The 13,206-nt window shown below is 36.0% G+C and overlaps 1 protein-coding gene across 3 annotated transcripts in view; it reads left to right on the top strand.

The window, feature by feature from the left end:
* Positions 1–13,206, top strand: part of TAFA2 (TAFA chemokine like family member 2) — a 486,266-nt gene that overhangs the window by 314,231 nt on the left and 158,829 nt on the right. For all 3 annotated transcript variants that reach the window (XR_004384699.1, XM_032874627.1, XM_032874628.1), the window contains exon 2: positions 831–937. Coding sequence is in view for 2 of the 3 variants with exons in the window: in XM_032874627.1 (XP_032730518.1) it covers positions 832–937 (106 nt within the window). In the remaining variant the exon portion in view is untranslated. The remainder of the gene's footprint in view (positions 1–830; positions 938–13,206) is intronic.

Raw genomic sequence — 13,206 nt, 5'->3', positions numbered from 1 at the left:
GCAAATTTCCAAATTTGATCTTTGAAAGGGGATGGACATACAAATACACACCATTTGTTGTGAAGAATATAAGTATTGTCATGTAAAGTGCTAGAGAAAGTAGGTGCTGTGCTTTTATTATAGGTAACTATTATTATATTGGAACATTTCTTTGTTTTCCCAAGTTTTGTGAGTTCAACTTGAAAAGGTTTACTTTGTATTTTTCATTCTGCTTTTCCATTTTTCTCCTACTTCTGATAAAGTACAGAACAGTGGATTCCAACAATATTAAAACATCTGTGTGTCTCTAGTATAGGCATTGTAAGAAGCAGTTGTACCAGGTGACTTTTTTTTTTTTTAAAGCACATTAGGAATAACAGATTTGAAATGAGTTTATTCTGGACAGGAATTCATTTAACACATTTTATCTAAACTGTTTACTTTGACCATTTGACTTGGCATTGAAGAAGGAATCTTCTAGAAAAAAAGAGTAAGATAAAGTCACTTATTTAAAGATTATTCAAACAACTGTGCCTTGGATTTTGTGAATAAGTTAAATCTATATTTATATGGAGAAAAATGGTAATGTTTCCCAGTTGATTTAGGCTATTGTTAAGTGAATGAAGACTGACTGAGGTAGAGCCTCTTTTATCTCCTGCATCATATCAAGACACTTTGGAATACTTTTATTTTTTCTCTTCGGAATTTATACAGTAAACAGCATTTCAAATACAATAAATGCCATTTTCAGATGTTCAGGTGTTATGAAAGCTCTAAATGTAGCACAATTATAAAGGAAAAGCAGTGGTTTCATATACTTAGGATTTTTATTATTTTTATTTTATTTGCAGGATGAGTAAGAGATACTTACAGAAAGCAACAAAAGGAAAACTGCTAATAATAATATTTATTGTAACCTTGTGGGGGAAAGTTGTATCCAGTGCAAACCATCATAAAGGTAAGCTCTTCTGCTTTTTTTCCCCTTCATCTCTCTGTGGAAAGTGAAAGATCTCCTTTAACACAGACTATCATGTTCTATCTTCACTGGCCTGTTAGTTTTACTAGGTACGGGCTCCCCCTGGTAATTCTCTTTAAGTAAAAATTCAGAGAGTTATCCTTTATATGGCTTTGATGGGGGAAGCATGATTGTTTCCAGGATTACTGCCATTTCTGAAAATAGTGTTCAAAGACTCTGCCTTTCCCCGTCACTTCCATTTTTAAGATATTGATGCTAAAATGTTTGGCTGACATGTAATAAACATGAGTTTCAAATTGCTAACAACCTGGGAATGAAAGTATCTTTAATGATCTGTGTCTTAATAATATGTATCTATGGAAATTTCCCCTCTGTGCTTTTTGTGGATCGCATCTCTTCATGCTAGCGTACTTCTCTGACCACCTTTTGGACTCTATCCCTAATGTGATATTCAGCAGGCTCAATTCAGAACAGAGTGAGAATATTTGTTTTACACATATGTGTTAAGCCTGACAAGTTCAGCCCTTTCTGTTCTCTTTCCTGAGCCAACGACTCTGTATAATGAATAGCCACCTTTTCCAAATGAATTAAAATGGGGCTGTTTCTGAACTGTTCCTACCACAATCAAGTATTCATAGCCTGACTAGTCAATTTAAGATTTTTGTGTGAAATACGATTTTACAATTCAATTTTCTGTCCTCTGTAAAGTCTACAGATAAGCAACTTTTAAATTTTATTTTTGGGGGAAGAGGGAGTTTAGAGTGCCTTGAATTTTGTAATACTTAAATTAGTTACACATGTGCATTTAATTAGCATTACATGGAAGATTAACACCAGGGAGAGGGAAGACGTGGTGTAAGGAAGTGATGGCTCTGAGGTAAAAGCTTTCCCCCTGTGTTTAAAACCAAAAAGAGACATCTTTCAAAGTAAGAGAATTTTATGAAGAGGCCTTTCATATTTCATATTCCTGTTTTCATCCCACAGTGTGTGTGTGTGCATGTGTATACATATAATATTAATTATGTCATAGGTCTATTGTAGAATTTTCTTTAATACAGCATACTGATCCACAAATCCTCTTTGATAATTGTTATTCATGGAAAAACAAAAAAAATGTCGAGGAGGACATTTTCCCCCATGCCTCTAAATTGGCAACAATGGACCAAATCTAAGGACAAAGTACTGTTAAATACTCACCTTTTAGTGAGACTTGGAAACTACTTGGGCTTAACAAGAGAAGACATACCATCCCTTCGGTGATGGGTGGCCACTCCAGTGCCCTTTCCCAGCCTATAAAAGAACTGAGAGAAGTGGGGAGATTTATGGGAACAGTAGGAATCACTCTGGTGAAGCAAGGGTTAATGGTAAAGATGCTTTCTCAGCTCCAAAGCCAAGTGATACAATTCATGCAAAATGTCCCTTTTGTTTTAAACTATTTTACGTTTAAAATAATAAGTATAGGGGCACCTGGGTGGCTCAGTGGTTTAAAGCCCCTGCCTTCAGCTCAGGTCATGGTCTCAGGGTCCTGGGATCGAGCCCCGCTTCGGGCTCTCTGCTCAGCGGGGAGCCTGCTTCCCCCACCCCACCCCTCCTCTCTGTCTGCCTCTCTGCCTACTTGTGATCTCTGTCTGTCAAATAAATCAATAAAATCTTTAAAAAAATTAAAATAATAAGTATAATGTATATATAAGTCATGTCCCTAAAATGAACATGTAGTGCCTACTCACCACCCAGTTTAGAAATGTAACAGTTTTAATACTCTGGAAACTGGCCATGTCTGGCACTCCGGTTTCATTCCTTTGTCTCTTTCCCCAGACAATTACTACACTTAAATTTTGTCATTATAATCCTTTGGCATTTATTTCTAATTTCACCATGTATTTATATATCCCCGAGTGGCATATTCCTTAATTATGACTGTTACTGAATTTTCATAATAGTATCATACTGTATTTTTCTGTAATTTCCTACTTTGCCCAACAGGCACTTGTGGCATTCATTAGGGTTGATGGCAAATAGCTATAGTTAATTCATTTTTACTGTTATTCCACATTTTATTGTATGAAGTCACCACAATTAATATTTTTACATTCTTGTACTTGAACACTTGATATTCTATGTTCCTGCCATTATGAACAATGCTTCTATAATATTCTTGCACTTTTCCCTTGGTGCACATCTACAAGTTTCTTGAGAACACATTCGGAGGAGCAAAATTGCTGGGTCTTGGGGCGTGCATATCTTTAGTCTTACCAGATAATGCCAAATGGTTTTCCAAAGTGGTAGTACTAATAGAGTCTTCCAAGGTATTTTCTTACCATATTTGTAATCTTGCTGTATATGTAGATCTCTCTCCTTTCTGGGTGAATAGTGCTCAGTGCGTCTTAACTCTTTTCTTGATTAGTCTCACCAGAATTGGTCAAGATTTCTAAGAATCAGCTTTTGCCTTTGTTGATCCTCTTTCTTGTATCTCTTCTTGTATGTCATTACTTTTTGCTCTTATCTTTATAATTTCATCAGTTGTGTTTATTTTTACTTATATAAAAACACAAACTCAGTGTATGCCAGGTATTTGTGGGGAAGTGAAACTTGCTTGAATTTCTCAGTGCTACAAAAAGCCGTAGCCTCCTGAAACTTTTCATACCTCTAGTTATTTGTGTAGTTAGTTTCTTTGATTGAAAAGGACAGTAAAACTCCTCTTAACTCCTTAAATGAGCTAAATGTTACACCTTTGATTAGGTCCCTAGGTTAAGGTCTCAAGTGCCTGAAAGATTGGGGCACCACCTCGCTGGGTGTGAAACTCCGATCTTAGAGACACCTGGGGTTTATTTTGTCCTAGAAAGATGTATTTACATTCGAAAGACTAGAGTGAGAACCTAGGATCTTTTCCAGTCTATCTCAAAGCAGCAAAAAGTATTTTTTTCCCTTTCAGATTGGGAGCAGATGACTATCTCTCCTGTATTAAAGTGGAAAAAAAAACCCATTCTACTGTTACTCACCTGTAGAGTTTTTAGCCACTTACGCAGGACATATGACCTGGCCTTCCTTATGAGGAAGGCATAGGTCAAAGCAGGCCAATGTACTTATTTATTATGAGATAATCATAAGAAATCTTTGATTCAGAGTACCTTGTATAAGCATTCAAGATAAAAATAATAAAGATGAATATTAAAAACTCAATAGCACTATTCTCAGAGCTTTACAGATAGCAGTTCATTTAATCTTCACAACAATCTCTGAAGTATGTACTATCATTAAATCCACTTTATGGATCCAGAACTATGGCAAGGAAAGGTTAAATAATTTGTCCTTGATTGACTAGTTAGTAACTAGAAGGCAGGATTCAAATTTAGGCAGTCTGGCTCCATCCAACCATGATATTTAGCTAGTAGTGAATTTCTTTTTATACTATTTGTGGTTTAGTTGACTTCCAGAATCTATAGATTGGTGTCTTTCATGAACTTTGAAAAAATTTCAGGCATTATCTCATCAAATATTTCTTCTACACCTTTGTCATTACTGCCTAGAACTCTGCTTATGTGGATGTCAGCTTTCTCACAGTGTTCTTTGTTTCAACACCTGTATTTTCTGTTTTCAAGTCAGCGAATTCTGGGATATTTATTCACATCTTCCTACCACACTAGTTCTGTGTTCTCTTCAGTCTAATCTGCCTTTCATCCATATATTGAGTTTTCATTTCATTTATTATATGCTATTCACAATTTTTGTTTTTTGGTGAATTGGCTTTTGATACTGATACATTTTTGCTGTTTATGTTTCTATTTCCTCTTTTTATACACTTAATATGTATTACATATGTTTTGTATATATTATATAGGTCTTTAAATATTATATATAATTACTATATGATATATTTTAATATTATATATTATGTATATTTTGTATATATTATATATGCAACATATAATATAGATAAAATTATATATAATATATACCATATTGTATATATGTCATATATGTTATGCAAATATCTTAAAACAATTATTATATGCAGTTTATTAAATTATATTACATATTGTATATACATTTTGTGTGCATAATACATGTTTTATATATATTATATATATGTTTTATGTTTGAATTGATTCTATTTAATGAAATTTTTGTGTTTTCTTCCTGGTGAGTCTCATTCATGATATGTATTTTAAAGTTTGGTGATTTAACAAAAAATTGTGAGCTAATAATATTCACTGGAATCGTATTTGTGAGAATTTTTAAGGTCTATGCTTAGGATGCTTTCTACATACTATCGAATGTCTTAGGTAAGGTTCTTCAAAAGCAGAGCCAAGTCAGGAATTCTTGTTTATGTGATTTATTGAAAGAATGCTCTCAGGAGGAGAGTGAGGGCAGCAAGGTAGAACAGGAAATGAAAGTTAAGCACAAGTAGAGTCTGGTCGGACAGACTGGTCGGATCCTATGGAGGGGCTCTGAAGCATGCATTGCTCCATAGAGTTGGCCTCTCTTTGAGAGAAGATAGATAGCCTCTTCTACCCTGTGTTCATTAGTCATTGGCTGTTGATATATTCCCCATGGCAGGGAATAGCTTTCCTGGGAAAGGGGCTCCTCTTTTGCAGAGTGAGAACCTCTAAGGAAGGGAAGAGCTATGAACTGTAATCTGTTAACATGCACAGCAAATGGAGGAGAGGTGCATAGCTGATGAAAAAAGAACCTTGGTAATGTATCAGCATCCACATTCTGCTTCTCCATTTCTCATAGCCCTCAGATCCATTTGCTGCTTAGATAAGTTCACTTCATCCAGGCTAAGCTTATCCAATTGGTCACAGTTGGTTGCAATTTCCAAGGAAATGTACTTGAGAAGGAATGGTGCCCCCCCCCCAAGTTGATAATGCAGTTGGTACCAAGGCCATTATTGATACTCATATCTGCCCCCTCCCGTAGCCATTTTAGATTTCTCTTTCCTTCAGTCAGCACTTCTGCTCATCTGGGAGGCTTGTTTGATGTTTACCCACACATCATACCTGAGAGTTCCGAGCCATGGATTATCATGTTCTTCATGCTATGGTTGTACTTAAAAATTTATAGTTACAACTGAATATGGGGCTGCCACAAAATGGCCCAGTTATCTAATTAGAACCTACCATACTCTTCTCTGCACTCCCTCCTCCCTTACACAGCAGCTACCCTCTTCCTCAGGGTCATCAAAGTCATTCACTGCATCAGTATTAACTCCTTTCCTTCTTGCTGGTCTTTGGGATTGACCATGCAGCAGCTGTAGCTTTATGTTTAGCAGGACTCTGTTTCCCCTGGTAAAGGCATCCCCTTTCTGGAAATCAGTACTCCTAGATTCCTAGAGTATCTTGGTAGTTTTCATAGGAATATTAAGATTAGGTAATTCTGATGAAAACTTGTTTTACTCAATAATTTTCAAGTACCTGCAATAAGGCCCAAGAATATAGCCGTCCATAAAAGAGGCAAAAACCTTTATCTTTATGGGGTTTTTGTCCTAGAGGTAGGAAAAAGGACAATAAAAAGAAAAATAAAATATTTTTATTATATAAATGGTATGAAAAAAATAAAAGAAGAGGTAGAAGAAGTGTTCAAGAGGGACTGTAATTTTAAATAAGGCCTTTGGGCAAGACCTAAAGTTTCCAGTGGAGCCAACCACAGAAATATCTAGGGAAAAGATGTTCCAGGCAAAGCAGCAGTTAAGTATGAATGCTTTCAAGTAGGAGCATGCCTGGAAACAGCAAGGTATAGCAAGAAGGAGGATATTCATAGAGTAGAGTATGTCAGAAAGACAGTGATAGGAGATTAGGTCATTACAGAACAGGTATATGTAGAAGATGAAAGAATGGAATAAATAACTCAAAAATATCAGTGCCATTGTGTTGTGCTCTCAAGAGCAACCAAATGGAGAATTGTGTTACTCTGTTTCCTGAACATGATGTAGAAACACTAGAAATCCAGAGCATTTGGATTTGAAAAATGAGATATCTAAAAATCAGAAAGTGTTACCAGCTTAATAAAATATTCTTAGCTTTGGGAACTAACAGTCCCTCACACACAGATAAATAAGTTTATTGCTCAAACTGCCACAGAGATTCAATTCGGAATTCTCATGGCTGTACTGGGCTGGCGTTTTGTGAGGGGGTGGTGATGAACTTGGGCATTGTGACAGCCAGTCAAAAAGCATAAGCAGTATTTCCCCCTTGGAAGCAATTACATTAGGTCTAGCTTCAGATATTAGGGATCAGAGAGGAAACATTTCAGTTTAGGATTCCGAGTTCCTAACAGAAAAATACAGTCATTAATCTTAGAAAGCTAATGTGTTTTCTTGCCTTTTCTTCCTCTACCCATCACATCCAAACTAAATTTAAAGAAAATGAGTCATCCTTGGATATTTGGGTTGGTAAAGGGTCTGTTTTTAGTGTAAAAGAAGTACACACGGGTGAGTTACAGACAAAAAAGAAAATTAAAATTCATTAGCTAATATTGAGTATATACTATTCCTCATTGTCATACAAAGTAATTATTCATCTGATTTGGGACTTTTGGTTACAGGGAATTTTTTCAAAGGAAAAAAAATTGAGATGATTTTCCATTCAAAGCTTGGATGACAGAGCAATCATTTAATTTTGTTTAACCAGAAAAAAATTTTTTTTTACTTGTCTGTTGGTTTGATAGTTTATTCAATTATCCAACCAACTACCCAGTAAACAGAATCTATTTTGAGGGTCTGTTAATCTATAGAGATTGCTAATCTATTTTGAGGGTTGAGTTTTAGATCAAGTTCTGGAGATATGGTACAGCATAGGAAATATAGTCCATGGTATTGTAATAGCGTTATATGATGACAGATGGCAGCTACACTTGTGGTGAGCACGGCATAATATATAAACTTATCAAATCACTGTGTCATACACCTGAAACTAATGTAACATTGTGTTTTAATTATACTTCAGTAAAAATAAAAGTGAACAAAATAGGCATGTCCCATGTGATATGAAGCTTATATGTAAACTGACCCTATTCTGAACTTTGAACAACACATTTAATTATTTTATTTAATTTTCAGGGTAATACATGTTTATTTGAGAAATTTTGGTAACAAAGAAAAATATCAAGAAGACAAATAGGGATGCCCATAATTTTTCCACATAGTAATTACTAGATGGCATTTGGGTGTATTTTCTTCTGGTTTAATTTATGAACTTATTAAAATACCTGAGAGCTTGATGTTCATTCATTTATGTATTCACACATTTATTGACATGGACTTAAGTGTGTGAAAGACTAAGCCGCCTTGAGCTGGTGATTCCGTTTTAAACCATGCAGGTAGAGGTGTTGTTTTCCTAGAGTTTACCCTACTATATCCTGACCTTTTTCTTCTTTTATTTTAAGATATCTCATGCTTAGAGAATAGTGCATAAAACATATATGTTACATATGAAAGAATAATTATAAAGCAAACAACTGGGCAACTACCAATCAGGACAAGAAATAGAATGTCAGCCCCTCACTACCCCTCATACCTAACCCTGACTACAACCTCTCCTCCCACAGTCATACGGTACTCTTTTCCCGACTTTCTACCCCTAAACAATAGAATATAGTTTTATGTGGTTTTTAATTCTGTAAAAATGGAATCCTGTTATAGCTTTTTTTAGTGTGATTTGCTGCTTACCCTGAAGATTTTCTCCAGAGATTCATCTATGCTATGACATAGGATTCTACTATATGAAATGTTGTGATGTGTTTATTTCTTTTACAGTTGACAGACATTTTACTCTTTCAAGTTGTTGGTTGTTTTTGACAGTGCTGCTGTAGACATTATTGTACATGTATTTTGATTTACATGTATAAAATTCCCCCAGGGTATATTTCTCAGATAGGAAATTTATGAGTCATAATAACATATTTAACTTCATTTTTTCCCCACTTTATATAGTTAACAGTAAATGATGTGTATTTACTTATATATCTAAAAACTATTCATAAACACATATCTTTAACTGGGCCATAAGAAAACATAACAATGTACTCTAAATTTCTTTGGTAAATTACTTACTATTAGTGTTAGATTTCTTCTTAAAATTTTTTTTAAAGATTTTGTTTATTTATTTGAAAGAGAGGGAAAGCGCAAGCAGGAGGAGTGGCAGGCAGAGGGAGAGGGGGAAGCAGACTCCAAGCTGACCAGGGAGCCCAATGTGGGACTCAGTCCCAGGACTCTGAGATCATGACCTGAGCCAAAGGCAGACAACCAACTGAACCACCCAGGTACCCTACTGTTAGATTTCTTTGGGACTTTTTTATTAGTGCTAATGTAAAATTTTTGTGCAATAATTATTTACATTTAATATTTAATAATTGTACATTGGGTTTATTAATAAATTTTGTTCATATTTATTTACAAAGTTAACACTATTGAGAATTTCTGATGTCAAAAAGAATAAAACAGATTTGTATCATTTCACACTTGCTCGGGAATGGGGGAATCATATTAAAGTGGTTTAAAATAGGGACTTGGTTACAAAAGTGTTGAAAGGGGAGGAGAAGGAAACAAAGAAGGATCATAGTACTATCCAGACAGTGGTAACCACAGAAAGCCATTCCTCCCCCTTGAGGTTGAAGAGCATAAGGAAGCAGTGTTACCCAGAGCTGAATAGGTTTGCTCTTGAGGTCCGTAAAGCACTACCCCTGATACAGGAATCACTTCCATTGCTACTGAGGAGGAAGCCTGGATCAATTCTCGCATGACATTGCAGGGCCTGGGAAGCTGAATGCTGTCAGTGCTGCTGGACTCTGCTAATGTTGCAAAAACCCCGAGGCATCAATGTTATCCTCCCTTAGTACTTTTGAATCCAGAAGCAGGCAAAAAATAGATGACTCTTACTCCCTTCAGTCTCCCTTTCTTAGGAGAGCCTTCTTCCTAGAAACAGGCTCCATGATGGAATTCAGTGTGTAAGAAATTTATTGAAGGAAACACTTTTGAAGTACAAAGAGGGCAGGACCAGGAGTAGATGGGGTGAGCCTTCAGACCATGAAGAAGGTCTGATCCCTGTGAAGAAGACAAGGAAGGAAGATTGAGTAGGAACAGCCTCAAGCTTGAGCCCAGTTTTGAAAAGGTCTTATCTAAGCTAAGGTGGCATCCTTGAGCAAAGGATACGCTTTGGAGAGTGTCCCATAACGGGCTGTAGTTCTCCTGTCATGCTCAGTCATTGACTGGTAGCAGCTCAGGGAATGTGTGGTCTTGGTGGGATCCTATAATGGATCTTCAGGTGGGGCAGATGGAGGTCATAGGTCAACTATGCTCTTTGTGATGGGTTCTTTTAGGGGAGATCAAAACCCACCTCTTATGGCTGTTATACCTTGATGGGCAAAATCTAAGCCACAGAGCAATCTGAGAAATCTAGTATCTAAGCTTCTAGCCTCCTTGAATACAGAGAAGAATGAAGACAGAAAAGTGTTGGAGAAGGGGTACCTGGGTGCTCAGTTGCTTAAGCATTGCCTTTGGCTTAGGTCATGATACCAGGATCCTGGGAAAGAGCCCTACATGGGGCTCCCTGCTCAAGGGGAGCCTGCTTCTCCCTCTATCTCCTTCTGCCATACCCACTGCTTATGGTCTTTCTCTCTCAAATTAATAAATAAAATCTTAATAAAGAAGAAAAATGTTGGGGAAGAAAATGACAAGTATCTATCAGAGGAATATTTATACAGGAATTTATATTATTTATACAGGAATATTTATATTATCAAATTGTTCTTTATTTCCTCACAGAGGTATATAAAACTTCACATCTCACCAGTCTGAAAATATTGGCTACTAATTTAAAAAAAAACTTTGTTAAATCAAAAGGTCCTGACATAGCCTCTCATTCAAGTTTTAATTAATATTTTTGACTATTAATGAATGAATAAATTTCTGAACTATTCATTTTCTATTATTTGAATTATTCATCAATTCCTTTGTCAATTCAATGTATTGTTCTTTTGATCTGTTTGAAAAGCTTATGTAACTCTTACAGCTTGATCGTATCCACTGTATATCTTTAGATACACTGAATATACACTGTATATACACTGAATTTCAAGTTTAATGGTTTAAAATAATTTTTATACTTCTCAGAACACAAAGCATTCCTACACTGTTGAGAAAGTTTAGAAAACACATAAAAATATTTAAAAACTTTAAAACACTTGTAATCCTATATATAAACCACTATTTACTCTTGAATATTATTCCTTTAATATCAAGAATATATCCATAGGGCACCGGGGGGCTCAGTTACCCAGTGACTGCCTTCAGCTCAGGTCATGATCCCAGGGTCTTGGGATTGAGCCCCACCTCAGTCTCTCTCCTTGGCAGGAAGCCTGCTTCTCCCTCTTCCACTGCTCCTGCTTGTGTTCCCTCCCTTACTGTCTCTCTCTGTCAAATGAATAAATAAAATCTTAAAAAAATATATATATCCATAGGTTTTTCTCCTTTCTTACTTATATTGCAAGCAGATCTTCATGTTTCCTGTGAAAATACTTAACAATACTATAATACTGGGTATTTGAACTGTTTATTTTTCTCTAGTAAGAATAATCTTGTAATAAATATTTGTATGTGCACATATCTATTTATTAGGTTAGATTTTTAGTGATGGAATTACTTAGTCAAATAACTTAACTTTTAAAATATTATTGTGATTTGACAATGATTTTTTTCCTATTATTTATTTATTTTCTTCTCACCATAGCACATACCTTCCCTGATGTCCATCAGCTAGTCACCTCATTCCTCCCACCCCCTCCCCTCCAGCAACCCTCAGTTTGTTTCCTGAGATTAAGAGTCTCTTATGGTTTGTCTCCCTCACTGGTTTGTCTTGTTTCATTTTTCCCTCCCTTCCCATATGATCCTCTGTCTTGTTTCTCAAATTCCTCATATTAGTGAGATCATATAATTGTCTTTCTCTGATTGATTTATTTTGCTTAGCAAAATACCATCTAGTTCCATCCACATTGTTGCAAATGGTAAGATTTGGGGTTTTTTTTGATGGCTGAATAGTATTCTGCTGTATTTATATATCCCATATCTTCTTTATCCATTCATCTGTTGATGGACATCTAGGTTCTTTCCATAGTTTGGCTATTGTGGACATTGCTGCTATAAACATTGGGGTGCATGTGCCCCTTTGGATCACTACATTTATCTTTAGGGTAATTACCCAGTAGTGTGATTGCTGGGTTGTAGGGTAGCTCTATTTTCAACTTTTTCAAGAACCTCCATACTGTTTTCCAGAGTGGCTGTACTCTCACCAACAGAGTAGGAGGGTTCCCCATTCTCCACATCCTTGCCAACATCTCTTGTTTCCTAACTTGTTAATTTTAGCCATTCTGACTGGTGTGAGGTGGTATCTCATTGTGGTTTTGATGCTGAGTGATGTGGAGCACTTTTTCATGTGTCTGTTGGCTATTTGGATATCTTTTTTACAGAAATGTCTATTCATGTCTTCTGCCCATTCTCTGATTGGGTAATTTGTTTTTGGGGTGTTGAGTTTGATAAGTTCTTATAGATTTTGGATATTAGCCCTTTATCTGATATGTCATTTACAAATACCTTCTCTCATTCTGTCCATTGTCTTTTTTTTTTTTTTTGACTGTTTCCTTTGCTGTGCAGAAGCTTTTGATCTTGATGAAGTCCGAATAGTTCATTTTTGCCCTTGCTTCCCTTGCCTTTGGCGATATTTCTAGGAAGGAGTTGCTGCGGCTGAGGTGGAAGAGGTTGCTGCCTCTGTTCTCCTCAAGGGTTTTGATGGATTCCTGTCTCACATTGAGGTCTTTCATCCATTTTGAGTCTATTTTGTGTATGGTGTAATGAAATGGTCCAGTTTCCTTCTTCTGTATGTGGCTGTCCAATTTTCCCAATACCATTTGCTGAAAAGACTGTCTTTTCTCCATTGAACATTCTTTCCTGCTTTGTCGAAGATTAGTTGACCATAGAGTTGAGGGTCCATTTCTGGGCTCTCTATTCTGTTCCATTGATCTATGTGTCTGTTTTTGTGTTAGTACCATACTGTCTTGATGATTACAGCTTTGTAATAGAGCATGAAGTCTGGAGTTTTGATGCCACCAACTTTGGCTTTCTTTTTCAAAATTTCTCTAGCTATTCGGGGTCTTTTCATGTTCATATAAATTTTAGGATTATTTGTTCTATTTCTTTGAAAAAAATTGATGGTATTTTGATAGGGATTCCATTAAATGTAGATTGCTTTAGTTAGAATGGA

The sequence above is a fragment of the Lontra canadensis genome, unplaced genomic scaffold (assembly GCF_010015895.1).
Source record: "Lontra canadensis isolate GAN:19392208 unplaced genomic scaffold, GSC_riverotter_1.0 scaffold53, whole genome shotgun sequence".
Taxonomy (NCBI): Eukaryota; Metazoa; Chordata; class Mammalia; order Carnivora; family Mustelidae; genus Lontra; species Lontra canadensis.
The sequence above is the reverse complement of the archived record's forward strand: the minus strand, read 5'-3'. Positions and strand labels throughout refer to the sequence as shown.